The sequence below is a fragment of the Staurois parvus genome, unplaced genomic scaffold (genome assembly GCF_062004578.1).
Source record: "Staurois parvus isolate SC_StPar_1 unplaced genomic scaffold, SC_StPar_1.0 ptg000090l, whole genome shotgun sequence".
Lineage (NCBI taxonomy): Eukaryota > Metazoa > Chordata > Amphibia > Anura > Ranidae > Staurois > Staurois parvus.
This window is the reverse complement of record NW_028317886.1, coordinates 8,349,714-8,371,019: the sequence shown is the minus strand read 5'-3', so window position 1 is coordinate 8,371,019 and position 21,306 is coordinate 8,349,714. Positions and strand designations below refer to the sequence as shown.

At 41.3% G+C, this 21,306-nt stretch overlaps 1 protein-coding gene across 8 annotated transcripts in view; it reads left to right on the top strand.

Moving 5' to 3' along the window:
- RAPGEF2 (Rap guanine nucleotide exchange factor 2) overlaps nt 1–21,306 on the top strand; it is a 391,597-nt gene that overhangs the window by 175,522 nt on the left and 194,769 nt on the right. For all 8 annotated transcript variants that reach the window (XM_089670385.1, XM_089670389.1, XM_089670388.1 and 5 more), the window contains exon 4: nt 2,936–3,019. In XM_089670385.1, the coding sequence (XP_089526511.1) occupies nt 2,936–3,019 (84 nt within the window). The remainder of the gene's footprint in view (nt 1–2,935; nt 3,020–21,306) is intronic.

Sequence of the window (21,306 nt, the reverse complement as noted above, 5' to 3'; positions counted from 1 at the left end):
ATTCTTTCCTAGACACACATAATATAACTGGTTACTAACATTTATAGGTAAAGTTGATCCAGGGAATATCAGATTGCCTCTCGGACGATCAGGAAGAAATTTTTTTCCTCTGCAGGAGCAAATTGGATCATGCTTTACTGGGTTTTTTGCCTTCTTCTGGATCAACTGTTGGTATAGGATTATAATTTTTTTTTTCTCTATGAACTGGATGGACTTTTGTCTGTTTCAGCCGGACTAACTATGTACGGACCTGGCCTGCTGGAAGCAGTTCTGTAGGTCCCTACGCAGTACAGACCTGGCAGTGAAAGGGTTAAAGAACTATGGGCAACGTCAAAATTACATATATGATGCAGTCTGTTGCTAGCATTACCACAGCAGTCTCTCTCTCCCTGTTATGTTGGTAAGAAGGTTGTTCAAATTTTATATACAGTAGTTTATTGGTCACAATTCATATGTTTCTGCACATTAACTCATGAGTTGTCACATGTGTTCTTGGTGATTGAGAGCAGTGCGATTTGGCTGCAGGTGGGTACTGGAACAGATGTGATTTACACGCTGTCCCACACCCAAAGTCACTGACCCAAGTATCAACCTAACATAAATGTTTTCATGTTTTGTTAAATACACAAGTGATCAGCTAAAAGTAATATGTATAATGTTTCAAGAATATTTTTTTTTTTAATTGTATATATTTGTAGGAACAGCTATATTTGCTTATTACATTAGAAGACTCTGTTTCCTGATGGTCCTCCTAACTGGTCAGGTCTCTCTAAAGAAGAAAAAATTAAGTGTAATTTTTAATGATGTCCTTTACCCACATTATACCAGATAGCCAGAAGTAATTTGGGGCCCAGACTAGTGCCAGAATGTCCCAAATGTGAAACGGTTGTGGCACACTTGGCTGACTGAATCCACCATACCACTTTTCTTCATATAATACTGTCTTTTACATATAAACTCTTTAAGTTACTTACTGTCCGAAATAAATTTTATCTGAAGCAGAAACCTACTGCTAAAAAGCATCCCGGTTCATGCGTTCGAAAGAATTCATTAAACCCTGCGACTTGCTGCTTTTTCATCTATTTGTTTTAAATTTACTCAGATTTCTTAATCCTGTTTATGTTCACAAAATGTGCTTAAGTGGAGATGGGTAAGAAGCATTTGTAGATCGCTTGTGCCTAAAAGACAGGTTAGGTGGGATATTGTTTCAGCATGCTAATTATCTTGCAGACCTCTCCACTCTCCTTGCCTGTCCAGAAGGCAGCGTGAAAGTCATCCAGCAGCATATTTAATAATGCAAAGTGCAGGAGGGGCTATTCTATTGCTATCTCGCTCTCCTCAAAGGTGTACTATACCTCCTATTAGGCGAAGGATTGGCAAACTTGTACTGGAACCATGCCAGCCCTGCACTGCAGTAAATCAAGCCTTGTTTGAGATCTTTTGGAGGATATATTTCCTATATAAAGTGTTTGCTGCTTGAAGAGACTAAATAAATCCAAGGGCTTGCCCAGCTCTCAGTCAGATGTAAAGTCTGCAGATGTTTTACTTACCGCATAGTTGTGTCTTCACAAAATAATTTACAGTAAACATATTAAGAATATTGAGACATTCACAAATACTTTTTTTTAAAGACTTTTTTTAAAAATTGATGTCTACTTTGTTCATGGATGGTGGTTGGCTGAACCACAAAATGTCTTCTTATATCAAATGTTATTCATTTTGTTTTTAATATTTATATTTTATTTTTGAGAAACTGATTAGATGTTCTGATAAAGAAATTTGGTGGTTATTGGTCAGTCTTTTTAAATAACATATTAAAATCAAACATAAAACCTATAAAAAGGAGACTATGTATATAATGTAGTTATTGATTAACTAAAAGAATACAAATAAAAATTGGATCTTGAGTTTTGTCACTGGGACAGAAATAAATGTCTCCAGGATATATGAATTGAGGCCATTATGCTTAAGCTGAGATTTTAGGAGCAATAAAAAAACAGACAGAGGCTCTGACCCAAAAAACGTCTGTTGTTGACTTTTGGTTCACCAGTTATGTTGTGTCCAATTAATTCATAGATATATTATTACGTACATAGAATATATTTACGTACATTGGTGCTTCTAAGTATATGTACCACTATGCATTTTCTCTGCCCTTAAGCACCTGTAGTTAGTAAAAATAAGCAGAATAACTGAGCTTATTGTTTAAAAATCCGCGTCAATCAGCAAGCATTTGGGTACTAGCAGTTCCCTGTCTCTTGTACAGTGGCTTGGTTAGAGCATTCTGGCTCAAAGATACCTGGCCTTTAAACAGTAAAGCATTGTTTGATATAAGGAAGAAAAAGAAAAGGAAAATCCCCAGGAGCAGGCAGTCACGTGGATATACTCAACTCAAGGATCCATCTAATGAATGAAATTGACCCTGGCATCTCCTCTCTGACCACTAGGTGGAGAAACACTCATATATGACCACAGGCTGGGCTGTGATACCTTCACTATCACAGGGCTTTTCCTTAAGGATAATGCTGAATGTTAAAAATTTGCTGATATTCTATGTAAGCTGCACTGAAATACAAATATTAAATGGCAGTGACAGGGAGAAGTAGATAGGCAAATGGTAAGCTAGGACTAGGAAAAATGAAGTTGAGAAATTGCGGAAATGTATGAAAAGTCACAATTTGAAGTTCCCACTTCCTGTCTCGAATGCTCCTTGCTTTTGTCAGGCTTGAGTAGTACACCCTGTCATCTCATGGTGGATATTAGATGAATTGCATTTTGTTTCATGCCTATGTCATACATCCTGTGAAGTCATGTTGTTAACCACAGACACAAAACTATAGACTGGTGATTATTCCGCTTTCCATACCAAATAAATATATTTACAATGTTTCTAATATAATGTGGATTTTTTCATTGGTTTTCTCTGTTGTTTTAGCCCTGACGATATCGGTACCTGCTGGTATATCCTTTTATCCGGATCTGTGTTTATCAAGGAGTCCATGTTTCTCCCTAGGAGCAGGTAGGTAACATTCTTTTACAGTGCATTGTTGAACATTTTCTGTTAAGTCAGAATTCATTTTTCACTTATATATTTCGTTCTAGTACCTAATTTACTTTACCTAAGCATAGTACGAGCATTTAATGTTGGCATTGTTTTCTTCATAAAGGTTTGGACTGGGAAGTAGCTCAAGGTTTAAAGTTCTGCTCATCTTCCTCCTCTCCCCTACTCGAACAATCTTTTTTTTTTTTCCTGACAAGTACTTGATCCCACTTCCTCAGTTCTCTTTGCTAAAAGTTATGTCAGCTTGGCCCATGACCACCCACAACCTCCAGGGACATGTCATGTCCCAGGAGGCTGTGTGAGCATTCTAAAGCACAGCATGATCTTGCACATTTATAGTTGGGACCCAGCTGCGGGAGATCAAGAAGTCAAAGCCGGCTCCCACATGCAAGATGGCAATGCTGGGGCTATGACAGTGGACAGTTTTGGGCATTGCAATTCTTTTTACATTTTCACAGGTATGTGCAAAAAAAAACCCAAACACTTTTTTTTAAATCCCCCTAACCCCACATACGTATGTGTATATATGTGTGTGTGTGTGTGTGTGTGTGTGTGTGTGTGTGTGTGTGTGTGTGTATATATATATATATATATATATATATATATATATATATATATATATATATATATATATATATGTGTGTGTGTGTGTTTATATATATATATAATATACCCAAACACAAGAACAATAAGTGTGCAACACTTATTGGAGCACACTTTGAAGTTAGAGCATTTACTGTTTGCTCTAAACTGGTAAAAGCTGGAAAATTTTGGACACTGCTTTAATAAACCGTAACTTAAATGTTGTGTGACATAAATTGCAGCAGTTTTCTTCTACAGGGTCTCGGTTTTCAGAAAATATATAGTGTTTTGGTTGTTTTAAGTAATCATTAAGGCTAAATTGTGCATTTTATAATGTATTCAAAAATGAAAACTTGTCTCCAACGGGGGAAGGGGCCAGTCCTGTCGCCTCTGCTCCTCTAGTATTTGTGGCCCACTAGGGCTGTATTTCCACAGCACATTTGCAGCTCCGCAGCACTTTCTATCATTTTTAACCTACTGTAAAAAAAAAAATAAAAGTCGTCCACTGCAAAGGGACTGTACAGATACTTTGCTTTAATTTTTATAAGTTAACCTGATGTACTGCGGGGTCGGGATTTAAAACCGCCGTTGCAGACAAGCTTCTCAGTTCGATAAAGGGCATTGTACAAAGTGTACAGTCATCTATACAGTACAATGTCTTGTTCACTATGCTGATTACAGTAAGTTGAAATGTTGTGAGCTGTAGGTTGCTATGGTTTACGTCACTTTGTAGATCATCGCTATGCTTCTTTTTGCATATATAAATAAGTCCTTAGTCATTTTTTATAAATGGTAAAACTGTTGATTTGGTTTACCGTATTTAGTCTGTGCATAATTCTTCTTGAATGCTCCCTTTGTGTCTTGGGATTATGCCAGTTTGTCATGTATTCTAGCAGCACAGTAACTTATAATTTTAGATGTTGTTTCTTTGATTTGTTTACATTTGGTTTTGAAATCATCTTTTTCTCTGTAAAGGAGAACTTTCTCACAGTATGCTGGCGCTACTGGAACTTGCCCCACTGCACATCTTTAAAATTCATACATGACATTTGTTACTATAAAACTGTAATGGTTGGTCTGCATTACATGTTTCCAGATTTAAATAAAGTCAGAGTTATTTCTGAAATGTGTATGTTCACTAAACTCCAGGCAAACAGCTAAATTCACATATTAAATATATGAGCTATTTTATCTGCCAAAGGGATTTTTATTTTTGACCATTCAGCCCTAAGATTTAGAAAGCTTTATTACACAGCACAGTCCTTCTGTGCAGGATAGGAGACTTGATATTTCCCTGATGCAGTTCAGTAAACTGGCCATACATGGAGTAACTTTTTTCCGGTTCTCAGTGAACAGGCGCATCTAAGCGCCTCCAGACTATCAGTTGAGAGTACAAGGAGATGTACCCCTTGTCATGGTATGCACTTTACATGGTGTGCACTGTTGGGAGTCTCTCTCTCAGCCATTTGCTCCTTTTATGCAATTCCTGCTTCTTACTACCCAAGGTTTCCTGCAGGGGCAACCCTCCACTCCTTCCACTATTGCTAATTGGATCAGATATGTTATTACTCAAACATATAACATAAAGTTTAGGGCCTCTTTCTTTCCTGTTAAGGTGCACTCTTCGAGATCTGTTAGTTCTTCATTGGGTTTTTCAGCATCATGCATCTTTTCTCGGACAGAAGAGACAGGAGGCGCCCATCTGAGTGTAGTAATAACACTGTATTTAATAGCAAAGGATTAAAAACACTCACAAAGGAAGTAATAAAATAAGCTCATCTATGTATATGAGAGATGACCATTAGGGCAGCACAGTGGGTAAATGGTTAGCACTTCTGTCTGACAGTACTAGGGTCGTTGGTTCGAATCCCAACCACAGCACCACCTGCCTGGAGTTTGCATGTTCTCCCTGTGCCTGTGTGGATTTCCTCCGAATACTCCGGTTTCCTTCCACACTCCAAAGACATGCTGGTAGGTTATTTGGATCCTGTATATATTATATATTATACAGTATTTATATAGCGCCAAAAGGTTTGCTCAGCGCTGTACATTATAGTGGGGGACAGTACATGAGACAATACAGTAACAAAACAATACACGAGGGGTTCGAGGGCCCTGCTCTTTCGAGCTTACAATATTGGCCCTTGTATATGTATGAATGTGAGTTAGGGACTTTAGATTGTACTCTCCTTGAGGGTTAGGGACTGTTGTGAATATACAATATATATGTAAAGCGCTGTGTAAATTAACAGCGCTATAGAAGTACCTGTAATAAATAAACAACCATTCCTCAAAACATCCTGCAGGCACCACCGGTGGTTAGTGCAATAGCAGCTGGGCTGATGAAGATGGTGAGAGACACTGTAGAGGTCAGTCCTGCAGAGTGGTGGTGTTGTAGAGCCAATTCAGCGCCATTTGTGCAGGAAGGAACCTAGTAACCAGCCTGTAACCCACCGGCAGGATGTGACGTCACAGGAAGAGGCGGAGGGTCAGTGGGGAGTAAGAGCACAGACGTGGGACAGTCAGGTTACGCACTCGGAGCCTCTAGCTCCTTCTTTTGGCCTGGTGGCCCTTGGAGAAGTAGCAGCTTAAATAGAGGACACTGTCAGGCGTGGAACAACAGTGCTCAGTGGAGATTTAAAGACAGAGGAACATGGAAAAAATGCATATCAATGTGGAACAGGATCTCAAAGCACAAAGCTATAAAAAAAAAAAATAATAAAAAGAGAGCACTAAACCATAAAACAGAAAATTATGAAGCATATGTATGTATAGCGGTGTAGACTGTTATTAGCAATGATAATAAAATTGGTAATGAACGTAGAATTGCATATACGGTAGTGCCGATAACATGGAAAAAAGGTGTAACAAAAAGAAACGGTAATGAAAGCAGGGGCACTGAAAAGAGAGGGGGGGATGAAAAGTCATATGACTATGTACTCATGTCAGTCAATATGCACATCTATGTATGGAAGATGTGGCGCTAGCATAGACATTAGGGTATTATTGGAGGAATGGACAGTTGATTATATATAGCGTGTATCTCAATCTCCTCATTAAGCCCTCCTGGGGCTATGGTGTCTAAGGTGTAGATCCAGTATGTTTCACGTTGGCAGAGGCGCTTAAAACACTCTGCTACTGAGGGTAATGGGGGAATGTGTACCAGGAAGCACAGTGTCCCTAGACACTACACAGCACATCATGACAAATCCACCACGGGGCTCTTCGTGTGGGTCCTGGTACACATTCCCCCATTACCCTCAGTGGCAGAGTGTTTTGAGCGCCTCTGCCAACGTGAAACATACTGGATCTACACCTAAGACACCCTAGCCCCAGGAGGGCTTAATGAGGAGATCGAGATACACACTATATTATAATCATCTGTCTATTTCTCCAATAATACTCTAATGTCTAATCATCTTCCATACATAGATGTGCATATCCTGGCATGCGTACACAGTCATATGACTTTTCATCCCCCCCCTCTCTTTTTAGTGCCCCTGCTTTCATTACCCTGTCTCTTTTTTTTACACCTTGTTTACCTGCTGTGTTTCCTGCATCAGGACCTTTGGGCGTGGGTTGTCTGATGACCGTTCCTTTTGTGCATCCAGACTACCATCAGTGAATAAACATGGGTGTACCCCTGAGAGACAGCTTCCCTTACAGTTCCCATATCCTTCAAGTATTTCTGTCCTGGTTCTTCAACACTTTTAAAGTCATCCTATGGCACTGTAACACTTTGGTACGGTCTGTCATACAATACATGTCACTCCTAGCTGCAAGATTTTGTTGGTGCTATGGCACTTTTTAGAATTTCTTGTGGGTGTTCCATGTGGTTCACATTTCAAATACAGTTGGCAGATTTCCCTTCCTCCTGGACCATGGGCTGCGAAAGTGGTGAATAACTGCCCCCTTATCGGCTTCTAGAAAGTCTACATGTATAGTCGCCTCCCCGCAAGGTCTGAGACATCTCTCTTGCTCCTGGTCCCAGATAGCATTAATGATTTGTACTCCACAAGTAGTTTGTTAATAACCTGCGGCCCTACCTCATTAGCTTGTTTGAATTGCGAATCAAAAGCTCAAATGTAGCTTCCCTGTGGGCCTCATTGGCTTGCTTTCCTCTGTCAATAACAAGTCTCTAACAAGTCCCCTAACAAATAGCTACAGTGGTTATAGCAATAAATCGCCCTCTACAAAAAGGGATCACCCCTCTCCTAAAAATGACTTGTAACCTCAATCAGGTGTAGCTAATCACCTTCTCAATGGCACACAAAGACATTTGACTTTAAACTGTGATCAACCGTGGTCATTTTGATTAGCTCAGCATGAAAAGAGCTTTCCTGGAGCATTTCAGTTCCTGGTTGTGCAATTGATGCAAACAATCAACTATGGATGGCAAGGCACTCTCAGAAGATCTCCAGGATAACGTCGTGGACAGGCAAAAGTTAGGAGATGGATGCAAATAAATTTGAAAGGCTTTTTCATCAAGAAGCAGAAGCAGAGAGAAGCAGAGAGAAGTCTATTATTAAGAAGTGAAAGGTATTTGGTATATCACAAACCCTTCCTGGTTCTTGATGCCACTCCAAACTGGATGAAAGAGCCAGGAGGAAACTGGTCAGATACCAGACAGATCAGGCTACCAAGAGGCCTACAGCAACTCTGCTGCAGTTGCAGAAATTTGACAGAGTGGTCATTTTGTGCATGTTACAACAATACCACAAATTCTCCACAAATGTGGTTTGTATGTGAGGGTTGCAAGAAAAAAGCCACATGCAGTCACGACTGAGCTTTGCCCAAACGCACTTTGAAGATTCTGCAGCCACATGGAAAAAGGTACTATGGTCAGATGGGACTAAAATTGGATTATTTGGCCTCAACACTAAACAACATGTCTGGCGGAAATCCACTACAGCTCAATATCCAAATAACTCCATTCCTACAGTAAAGCATGGAGGTGGTAATATCCGGTTATAGAGCACTTGTCAGGATAGACAAGGATGGGGCAAAATACCGTCAAATTGTTGAGGAAAATCTGCTGCCCTCTGCCAGAAAGTTGACAATGGGAAGAAGGTTTACCTTCTAACATGACAGTGACCCAAAGCACACAGTAAAAATGACCACAGCGGTTGAGGGAGAAAAGGTGAATGTCCTTGCATGGCCTAGTCAGAGCCCTGACTTAAACCCTATTGAAAATCTGTGTAATGATTTGAAGACTGCAGTCCACAAACGGTCACCATCTAATTTAACGGAAATTGAGCAGTTCTGCAACAAAGAGTGGGCAGATATTTCAAATTCTAGATGTGCAAATCTAGTAGAAACATATCCCAACAGACTAAAGGCTGTAATTAAAGCAAAAGGTGGTTCAACAAAATACTGACACAAGGGGGTGATCCTTTTTCTTACTTGTTGATTATGTTTTTTGAATTATTTTTATTTTTTTCCTGACATGTTGGTGTTATATTTTTCACTTGGATGTTCTAAATACAGTTGAATAAAACAGAAGCTGTGTCTGTCTTCGTTTCAGGCTGCCAAGCAACAAAAGGTCATTTTTTTTTAAAGAAGGGTGATTCTTTTCTATACTCACTGTAGGTACTGATGACCCAGACTCTTCCCCCCTATTGGAGGGTACTCCCTCCTTGGAGTTACCTTCGTTCGGTGTGCCTTCTCCTTCTTGCCTTGCCCAAAGAGAAGTTCTCTGCTGCTATGTTGCGGTTTATGAAAAAGGTCTTGGATGTGATCACGGATTCAAAACACAGGTGTCAAGTGTTTGCATACAGTATCTCTGTCATTATGGATGAAATTTATTTAAGAGGAATCTCACTCTGCAGACAAAACCTAATCTTAAAGACACCGTTCCATTATTGATGGATGCAGTTTGCACAAGTCTGGACCTGCAGCAACCTGAGTCTGCCACACCTAGGGCTACAAGCATGGGTTCCTGTAAAAGTTTCCATCAAGTTAAAGCTTTCCCTGTACATTTAATTGTACAATCAGAGCTGTACAAGGAGTAGCCTACTCCTGTTAGGGTTTTTTCCCCTTACAAGCGCTTTGAAACTTGATTGTCCTTCTCTGGTGTTTAAGAACACTATGGTCAAACATCAAAAACCTCTTTCAGAAGCCCCTTTTTCCCCCCTGCTGGATTATGTCTTACAGCCTGATATTGCAGCTGCATCTGTTTGTCAGATCTTGAATGTGTAGGCTGCAGAAATTGACAGAAATTCCAGTTCTGTAAACTCAGGTCACACTGTTCTCCAACAACTGCAGTTCATGCTGACAGTCTAACTGTACTGAATGGATGGGCTGCTGGACCTCATATGCCTGATCTCCTAGATGAGCCTTTTTTCAGGTTCAATGTGAAAGGTCCCTTAGGCTCAAGTTTTTGGGTGCAGAACAGCTTGGCACGAAGCATCTGTTATGAATGGCTTTTGAAGGGGAATGTCTTTTTGGCACACCTATTTATCAAGGAAATCACCAGTAGTAAAAAGTACCCTTTTGCCTCAACAAAAGGCGGCTACTGTATCCCAGCTACTTCAGAGTCTCAGAAGAGCTCCTTTCATTTCTCTTGGGCTTCTAGGTCCAAGAGCAAACAAGACACTCCCCCACAAGGCTTGGCCCCCTTTTGCTTCTAAGCCCCATGGTAAGTCATCCTCAGAATGAGGAAACACCCTCATTTCTCAGGAAGTGTGGGGGGGGGGTTCTATTGCTGGCATTCGTGACCCTTTAGACCCAGTAGATTTTGGACTCAAGGGCCCAACACTTCCCTCCAAAGGAAAAATAGCTTTCAGTCTCCGCTGCCTCACTGTATCCAACCTTCTGTCATCTCCACAAAAATGTGCGGACCTCTTTGCTGCCTTGTATCAGCTCTTAAGTCAGAGTGTTATGTTTCTGGTCTGGTCCCACAAGGGGAATTTTTTCTGGTGTTTTACTTCAACTTTTGTCTCATTTTGGATTTATCCATTTTACTTACGTATGGCGTATTCCGGTGACAGAGATTTTTACATACATATCCGACTGCTACAGCTACACTACCTAGTGGTATTTGCGAGATATTTTTATTTCAGTATCGTTTAATCTAATAATAGTAGATTGTTGTGCTTGGCTAACCTTGCTTTCAGGTTGAATTTGCTCATAACAAAGTCTTGTATATGTCCCTATGATGGTTCCTCCTAGATTAGTGTGAGTAGTTGCATTTGGCAGCAGATCCCACTCACAAGCATTACCATTTTTTGTGTACCATTGGTAATGTTCCCCCTGTGGTGTGCAAATTGCTTGTGTTACATAGGCAAAAATGAATCACTTCCCACTGAAGCATGACTCATGAACAAACCAAATGAATCAGTGAAGGTCAAAGAGATCCAACATTTTATATATGAAAGTTGAAGCTTTGCATAGGTTCATTAAATAAAGCTACAACATGAAATGTCCTTTTACCTCACCGAAAATATCTAGCCTGGAGTATTATGTATTTTTATTTATAAACTGTCTTGTAATACGCAATCTTCCATGTACTTAAAAGTAGTTAAGTTTATACATTTTTAACTTAAAGCAGAGAGCTCCAGTCTCCTCTCAAAAAAATAAGTCAGAAGTTACTGTAGCTGCAGACTTAAAAAAACAAAAAACAAAAAAAAAACAGCCACTCACCTGTTTCTCGATCCAGTGTTGTGCTCACCGCAGCTGGTCTCACTGGCTGTCGACAACTTCTGCTTCTGATCGCCTAGGTGGTCGGAGCAGAAGTGAGAGTGGGTACCTGTCAAAATTGGGACCACTCCCCCCAAATGCCAATTCTTCACGGAGAGTGGGAGACCCGTCCTTAATGTGGAACTTCCCTATTTGTGTGGAGCTCTGCTTTAAAGTGGTTTTAAACCTCAGACATGAAATGTGAACAAAGCATATCCCTTAATAGTGTGTACTTGTTTCAACTAAGAGCACTAAGTGTCATTTCTGTCTGCTGCTTCATTCCTCTGCTGTCAGCATGAATCACTTCTGACAAGTTTACTGTCACTTCACTTGGTATATACAAGGGCTAACAACCACTTTTTTGCATTCTATGGGCACACTCGGCGGAGGGGAGGAGCAGCTGGGGGGTCTAGGAAAAGGGAGGTTTGGGGCTGCGCTGTGTATTCATTGCACAGAGCAGGTACATATAAACTGGTTTGGTATTTAAAAGAAAAGAGCATTTACAAACACTATACAGCCAGAAGTAGGCATTTTCGTTGATCTAGAGTGTTTCTCAACTTTTTTTCAGTCCAGGCACCCTTTAAAATTCTGCACAAGCTCGAGGCGCCCCATTCTAAAATTTAAAAAAACGAAATGTAGTTTTACGTAACACTACAACATCCACACGTGTAGGACACCCAATATTAGAGGTGATTTATTCTTCCAAAGCAGATACACCTTTGTATACTGGCACTAACTAGTATTCCATTGTTTCTCTCCCTCACTCTGATAATGTGACCCCAATGCTAATGTAGAAGGGCAGATTAGGGGATGCTGTGCATGCACCAAATGTCCTTCTCAACCATGACGTCATTGATTGTTAGGACATCAATGGCTAGAAGTTTGTAGTAGTGTACAATGAAAACATGTTGCTTTGTGTCACTAAAAGGCAGGCTAATCCATCCACTGGCTTGTGTGCCATTTTTGGGCAATTTGTAGACATTTTTCCAAGGCACCCCTAAAGACACCTAATGGCACCCTGATTAAAAAAGGCTGACCTAGAGTTTCTGCCTCTACAACAGTCACATACAGTGCATCCAGAAAGTATTCACAGCGCTTAACTTTTGCCACATTTTGCTATGTTACAGCTTTATTCCAAAATGGATTAAATTATTTTTTTCACCCATACCCCCTAATCACAACGTGAAAGACGTTAGTTTTGAAATCTTTGCAATTTATTAAAAATAAAAAACGAAAAAAAAAAAAAATAAATTAACACATGTACATAAGTATTTACAGCCTTTGTTCAATACTTTTGTTGAAGCACCTTTAGTACCAATTGCAGCCTCAAGTCATTTTGAGACGGTGCTACAAGCTTAGCACACCTATTTTTGGGCAATTTCTCCCATTCTTCTTTGCAGTACATCTCAGTCTCCATCAGGTTGGATGGGGAGCGTCAATGCACAGCTATTTTCAGATCTCTCCAGAGATGTTCAATCGGGTTCAAGTCTGGGCTCTGGCTGGGCCACTCCAAGACATTCACAGAGCTGGCCCATAGCCACCCCTTTTGTTTTGTGGGCTGTGTGCTTAGGGTTGTTGTCCTGTTGGAAAGATGAACCATCGTCCCAGTCTAAGGTCAAGATTGCTCTGGAACAGGTTTTCATCAAGGATGCCTCTGTACATTGCTGCATTAATTTTTTCTTCGATCCTGACTAGTCTCCCAGTTCCTGCCGTTGAAAAACATCCCCACAGCATGATCTGCCACCGCCATGCTTCACTGTAGGGCTGGTATTGGCCAGGTGGTGATCAATGCCTGGTTTCCTTCAGATATGACGCTTGACATTCAGTCCAAAGAGTTCAATCTTTGTTTCATCAGACCAAAGAGTTTTGTTTCTCATGGTCTGAGATTCCCTCAGGTGCCTTTTTGCCAAACTCCAGGCGGGCTGCCATTTGCCTTTTACTGAGGAGTGGCTTCCATCTGGCCACTCTACCATTCAGGCCTGATTGGTGGAGTGCTGCAGAGATGGTTGTTCTTCTGGAAGGTTCTCCTCTCTCCACAGAGAAATGCTGGAGCTCTTTCAGAGTGACCATTGGGTGCTTGGTTACCTCCCTGGCTAAAGCCCTTCTCCCTTGATCGCTCATTTTTGCCAGGTAACCCTCTTTAAGAGGGTTCCTGGTGATTCCAAACTTCTTCCATTTACGGATGATGGAGGCCACTGTGCTCATTGGAACCTTCAATGCTGCAGAAATTTTTCTGTACCCTTCCCTAGATCTGTGCCTTGATACAATCCTGTCTCGAAGATCCACGGAAAAATACTTGAACTTCAGGGCTTATTTTGTGCACTGACATGCACTGTTAACTGTGGGTCCTTATATAGACAGGTTTATCCCTTTCCTAATCATGTCCAATCAACTGTGGAAACATCTCAAGGATTATCAGTGGGAGCAGGATGCACCAGAGCTCCATTTTGAGTGTCATGGCAAAGGCTGTGAATACTTATGTACATGTATTTTTTTTTTTTCTTCCGTTTTTTATTTTTAATAAATTGCAAATAATTCAAAACAAACTTCTTTCACGTTGTCATTATGGGGTATTGTTTATAGAATGTTGAGGAAAAAATGAATTTAATCCATTTTGGAATAAGGCTGTAACATAACAAAATGTGGCCAAAGTTAAGTGCTGTGAATACTTTCTGGATGCACTGTAGATACTTCTTTAGTGGTCACAGGCAGTCTGCATTTGACATTTGAAACATTTTTATGACAATATAACTGCCAGATCAGGCAGCTCTGATCCAGCATCTGTATGGGCATGCTTCAGTCATGTAGTATTTTGTACAATTCTGTAATAAGCATGAATTCGTTTTTCTTTTGATAAAATTTTATATTTTCTAAAAACTTTTCACTTGCCAGATATTGAAACAGTGATTTTTAGAATACCAAAACATTTTGCCTGTGACGTGTTTATTATTTGATGGTAAAATATACATGTGAAAATGACACATGATGGGAAAAAAATTTGAATTTCAAGTTCTGCAGATCTTTGTGGCAAGTAAAAAAAAATAAAGGATGAAGAGCTTTTAGAGTCAGAGGTTAAATATATACTGTAAAGTAGCAACTGCTTTCTTCTGGGAAGTGGATACACCTACCTATCCCATAGTGGAAAATATATAAAATACTTATTAGACCTCTGTGCACACCAGTATGTAATATAATTGTATTTTTGTTTATATTATATACTGGCAAGCCAGAGGTCTCATAGGTGATTTATATAAGATCTATGAAGTAGACCTAGTACCCATCAACTTTACAAAAGTTGTGTCTGTTCTCATGCCTTCTATGAATCATATTTGTTAGAATAATTATTGCAAAGTTTGCACTGATATGCTGGGTTATTGTTTTTACTGGTGAGGGCACAGGACATCCTGAGTAGCTAGCTGCTAAAATTCCAATTTGTGTATATATTCTATACCTTGAAGAGACTGTGGATGCTTGGGTCACTATAACTGGTATGTTTACTACAGAAGTTACAAAGGCGTTAATGTAATTTTAACACCTTAGATACTAGTATAATTTAGTGACGTGACAATTTGTGTGCTGTTCTATGGGCATCAAATAGGAAGCCTAGAGAACTAGGCCTTAATGTTTCAGCCAAGACGTTTGAGTAATAAACACTCTCAGTGACTGGTTAGTAAAAGAAAAGAATAGAAGTGCACTGCAGGATATCACCAACTGAACTGAGGAGGGGGGACTGCCCTTTCTGGAGACTGCTTTCTCAAAGATCTGAGGAGACGCCACACAGAGAATGGCAGTGGAGGGTAAAAAGGGTTTTGACAGAGTACTGTAGAGCTTTCAGCAGGAGGACACATGAGAAATGGCCATGTCACTTTGCTATGAAGAGGTCACTGGAGATGAAGCAGAAACCTCAGGGCAGACTCCTGACTGAAGCGTGTCAGAGAAATAGGAAGGATTTAATGGTGCATCAGCAAAAGAGGAACTCAAAATAGCACGTCTTCCCAACACTTGAAATGTTCCCCTATATACACTGAAATTCTGCTTGCTCTGGCAAGTTTTCATTCATCCAAGGATGTCAGCATTACAATTATAATTATCTAATAGCTCTTAATTTTCACCAATTTATTTTATTTTGAATTGCTTACTGTCTTATAGCAGGACCGCAACTGCATTGTCATGCTGTATTGACTCTCAAAAGGTTCTTTGAAATCATAATTTTGCTTTAATCACATGGAAGGAGAACATGTTGAACGTAACCTCTGCTCTAAAAAACTAAATCCACATCAGTTCCGCCTTGCCAGTGATTGACAGCAGTGGGTGAATTTTATTGCCACTATTGGAATGAATAAGCGACTATGCCATCTGCCCAGTGCTGTTCAATGTGAATCTCAAGGCAGGCAGGCCTAATGAGGAACTAGCCTCTTAGAGTTTCCCATCATGCTCCGCCCACTATCAATGTGCAGCGTGGTTGGTAGTACATTGACAGCCTGCAACCTAGCAACCAATGAAGTAACCGAAAACAACATTAATAAAGTAAAGAACACACAACAGCCTCCCTTTCCCCCGTACGCTGTCCCCATTCACACTTGTGCATTGCATTAATGTGCATTTTTTGTGAGACCGCATAGGGCAGTCCATTCACTTCTAGGGCGGTGAGCTTCACCCGGTTGTTTTACTTCACATTTTAGTGCTTGCTAAACTGCATATTTTCGAACCGCTTTTGGGATGCCATTAATGGCACTGCAAGTGTGACACATGTTTTTCGAATGTTTTGAAGCACACAGGTGTGAATGGGGCCTTAAAACGAACTCCAAAAAGAGTTTATTCCTTTTTAAACCCTCCCCTTACAATGGCCGTTTTTTGTTTGCATGTGAATTTTTTATTTTAATGTTCTAAAGGCAGATGGTTTTACCTTAATGCATTCTCTGCTTTAAAATAAAAAAACTTCTGTGTTCAATACTTGAACAGGGCGTCAATCCAGAGCTGTGCCTGAGAGCAGTGGCTCTCTCCTCTATCTGTCGTCAATGGACATGGAGGCAGCATTGGGAGCCACTGGCTCCTGCTGCCGTCACTCACAGCCCGTGAGTAGAGAGTGGAGGATGGGACCAAGCTGCACTCACAAGGGGGGGGGAGGAGCCAGGAATGCTGTTAGGGTACCCCAGAAGAGGGGGATCAGGGCTGCTCTGTGCAAAACCATTGCACAGAGAAGGTAAGTATGACATGTTTGTTATTAAAGGTATTTTAGTTTTTTTTTTATTCTTCCTCCTAGGCCAGAATGACATGTCCCTGGCCCTCTAGCTCCTAAGATACTCAGGTCACATCTCTCAGGAGGTTGCAGGACTAGGCACACAGAGTTGCTTGGGGTGGTCAGAGGTCGGAAGTTGGCTATCTGAACCTGGAAATGGTAGTGAGCTTAAGAGGACCAAGATGGTAGGTCAGGATCCAGACTATATCACCCAAACAGTAGATGGTAGTGAGACAGTGCTGAATTTGCTGTGCAGTTGAGTTTGTGTTTTGAAGACAATCCAGCAATACTGGTAAGAGGGGGAAAAATGCATGGCGTTAAATTCCACTTTAACTCCAGTTTTTTTTTCTTGTATAACCACTTGCCTACCAGGCACTTATACCCCCTTCCTTACCAGGCCAATTTTCAGCTTTCAGTGCTGCCGCACTTTGATTGACAATTGCGCGGTCATGCAACATTGTACCCATATGAAATTTTGATCATTTTTTTCTCACAAATAGAGCTTTCTTTTGGTGGTATTTAATCGCCACTGGGCGCTTTACTTTTTGCGCTATAAATAAAAAAAGTGCAAAAAATTTGAAAAAAAAAAAAAAGTTTGTTTCTTTTATAAAATTTTTCAAACAGGTATTTTTTCTCCTTCACTGATGTGCGTTTATGAGGCGGCACTGATAGGCGGCACTGATGGGCACTGATAGGCAGCACTAAAGGGCACTGATAGGCAGTACTAATGAGGTGGCACGGATAGGCGGCACTGATAGACAGCACTAATTAGGGGTCACGGATAGGCGGCACTGATATGCAGCACTGATAGGTGACACTGATTATGGGTACTGATAGAGGGCCCTGACTGGCACAACCCCTGGGCACTGACTGGTGGCACTGACTGGCAGCACTGCTGGGCAGCACTGGTGGGCAGCACTGGTGGGCGGCACTGGTGGGTGGGCACAGGTGGGTGGCACTGGTGGGCACAGGTGGGTGGCACTGGTGGGCACAGGTGGCTGGGCACAGGTGGGTGGCACTGCTGGGCACATGTAGGTGGCACTTCTGGGCACAGGTAGGTGGCACTGCAGAGTGGCACAGGTGGGTGCACTGCTGGGCACAGGTGGGGGCACTGCTGGGCACAGGTGGGTGCACTGCTGGGCACGGGTGGGCGGAGCTAGTGGGCGCACTGCTGGGCGGAACTTGCGGGTGTCACTGCTGGGCACCGATCATCAGGGCACTGATCATCAGTGCCCTGATGATCGGTGCCGATCCCCGCTCTGACAACTGCCGGTTCTCGGCAGTACTTTTCTCACGATCTGACAGCGTGAGGAAAGTGCAGCCGAGAACCGGCACTTGCATTTCCCTGTGATCAGCGTGTCATTGGACACCGCTGATCACGTGGTAAAAGGCCGATGTGATTGGCCTTTTACCACATCACGTGATCAGCTGTGTCCGTAGGACACAGCGATCACGGAGATCGCCGGGTGCGCGCCCCCTGGGGCGTGCAGGAGAGCGCGTTCTGGGAGGACGTCATATGACATCCACCCAGAACTGGCCGGCCGCGGTGAAGCCGTCATTCGGCTATGCGCGGTCGGCAAGAGGTTAAACTGGCAGTAATTCTTTTTGAATCTGGTGCAGCCATAGCACATATGTTGGACTTGCCTAACAAAACTATTGTAAGGCTTTTTTGAATTAGGTGCAAACCATTTAATGACCTTACCACCAGAAAAGTGTAAAAATGTTTTTTTGAATTCTCCTAAAGGAGGTCCATAAAAAAAAAGCCAAAATACAAATTTCCTATTTTTATATATACAGTGCCTTGCAAAAGTATTCATACCTCTTTAAATATTCCACATTTTGTCATGGTAAAACCAAAAACATAAATGTATTTTATTGGGATTTTATGTGAGAGACCAGCACAAAGTGGCACATAATTGTGAAGTGGAAGGAAAATAACTGATTATCAATTTTTTTTACAAATATCTAAAAAGTGTGGTGTGCATTTGTATTCAGCCCCCTTTACTTTCGTATTTTGGAAAATCCTGTATGATAGCCTCAGGGTTTTCTACATTTACCCTAAGGAGTATTTTGTTAAAGTTGGTTTGAATTTTTTTCACGCATTATGCATTAGACAGTTTGTTTTTGTCATATACAACATTTCTTCATTACATAGAATTTTCGTTATTACCACTTAAGCAAAAGAATGCTCTAGTTGCTTTCTTTGAATACTCGGATTTTTCTACTAACCAATACTTCTCCTTTCTTACTTCCCTGTTGCTTTTGTCTAATATCCTTCTTGTTTCTAAGTTGTATATAAAATGTTTTCTGTTTTAAAGTACATACTGTTTCATTTACACTTTTTTCATTAAATGGATTCCTGAGAACAGTGTGCATGCCATTTGGGTAAATTTTTGGGAATCGGTTCCACTGTCGTGAAACTGTTTCTGATATAATTTACAGTACTGTCACTTGGTGAAATCTGGTATTGCATAAGGTGATATATGATAGTGTGGAATCTACTCTGTTACAGTGGTTGGACTACTGTCCTAATAGTTCTACAAACAGGGGTCCTACTGTTATCCACTTCCGAAAAAGAAATAAAACAGTGACTTCAGCCCTAACTAAACTGCCTGCTCATGTCTGAGCTGTGTATTGTTTTTCATTTTAAGCAAAGCATGCATCCTTACTACTACTATTTATATCCTTATGCTGCCCTTGGGATTACTTTCTATTTAAATTATTTGTTTGAGGTAAAGCCCATCTCCAAATAAAACAATTTTGTAGTTCTAGATATACTAGGTAGGGGATATAATTTACTTTTTTTTTGTTGCTGGATTTGACCCCATTGGGGATATTTTGCGTCACTGGGATAAGAAATAAGGAAATTTTTTTTAGCTGGGCCACATACAGCAATAAAACCCACTTATGTTTGTTACAATCTGAATGGTTAGAAGCTCTGTCCATTTGTAATTGCCTTCTTTACCCCACTGGGCAGATTTCCCTTATTTCCTGTCTAGTCACAGGGAGTGAGGGAAGTATTTACAAAACAAATCCCTGTCTCCGATATTGATAGAGTAAAGCTTTGTACACCGATTTACAGAACGGATGCACAAATGTTTATAAAGCCTCATTGATTCTTCCAGGATCCCCAAAATGCAATACACTCAGTAATGCAAAAAGGCACATTAGGCTTAGAGAGTTGAGCCTTGGCATGCTCGCTTTTTCATTCCAAACATCTCTATCGATCCCTACAGTGGAAATCATCCTACACCAAGACTTGGGCTTGATGGAACTCAGTTGGGATGAGTAAATGAACACCCAAGTAACAGCATATGGGAAATAATATGCAGGATGCTCACACCTTTTTATGTGCCTAAGTTTCATGTGACTGATTTTGCTTTTGGATCCTGACAAGCTTACCTTTAGGGAAAGTCAAAGTGAAATCTCCGTTATGACCAGGGCCTCCTCTGTGTCACAATGAAGAGTTCGCCACATAACCTTAGAACAGGGGTTTCAAAACTTTCTAAGAAAAGGACCAGTTTACGGTCTTTCAGACATTAGAGGGGCCAGACTATGGCCAGTGGAAGTAGAAAATACTTTGGCCTTAGTACCCCATCATTGGTTTTAATGGATGGAATAGTGCCCCATTTGCTGTTATCAACGGGAAGAGTAGTGCCCCATTGATGGTGTCAGTAGGGGGAATGGTGGCCCATCATTGGTGTCAGTTGGTAGAACAATGCCCCAGGGGCCTGATAAAGGTAAGTAAAGGGCCACATCTTTTCCCCGGGCTGCAGATCGTAGACCACTGCCTTTTGAAGATAACAGTATCTCCTTTTTTACTGCGGTTTTAAAGCTTTTAAGACTGACGATCGACTGCAGCAATACAGCTGTTGCCGTAGGGCAGGGATCTCTAAACTGCGGCCCTTGGGGCACTTTTCCCCCCAATAGTATGAGGCACTATTTCTCCCACTGACACCAACAATGGGGCACTATTTCTTCCACAGATACAAATGATGGGATACTATTCCTGCCACTAATTCCAATGATGGGGCACTATTCTTCCTCCTACTGACCACCAACCCTGCGGCCATGTTTATTTTCACTTATGATGGGCCCAGGACATTTTCTACCACGACTGGCTACAATCCATCCCGCCTAAAGTCTGAAGGACAGTAAACTGGCCCTTTGACAACCCCTGCCCTAGGGAATGCATGTAATTTTTATACTGTATATCTTTACTTTACCAGCATATGGCAGTTGTGTAAAATCATAGTTCATGACTACTTAAAGCGGAGTTCCACTCAAAAGGGGAAGCTCCGCTTATTTCCTTCCTCCCCCTCCTCTGCCACATTTGGCACTTTTTGGGGGGTGGGGGGAGCAGATACCTGTTTTTGACAGGTACCTGCTCCCACTTCCAGCTCAGTTCGGCCCACTCCTTCCTCCCGCAGTCTTCTAGGAACCTTCACAGGTCCCAGAAGACTGTCAAACCAATGAGAATGCGCAACTCGCATATGTGCAGTGGGCACCCGGCTGTGAAGCTGCAAGCTGTCACAGCCTGGTGCCCACAGTTGGAGAGAGAAGAGGCAGTGAAGGGACGGCGCAGGTGAGCACATTGCTGGACTCTGGGACAAGTAAGTGTGTGTTTGTTAAAAGTCAGCAGCTACAGTTTTTGTAACTGACTTTTAATAAACACAAAACTGACTAGAACTCCGCTTTAATACATAGACATCCTAGACAGACAGTGGGCTTCCAGTTGTGATAACTT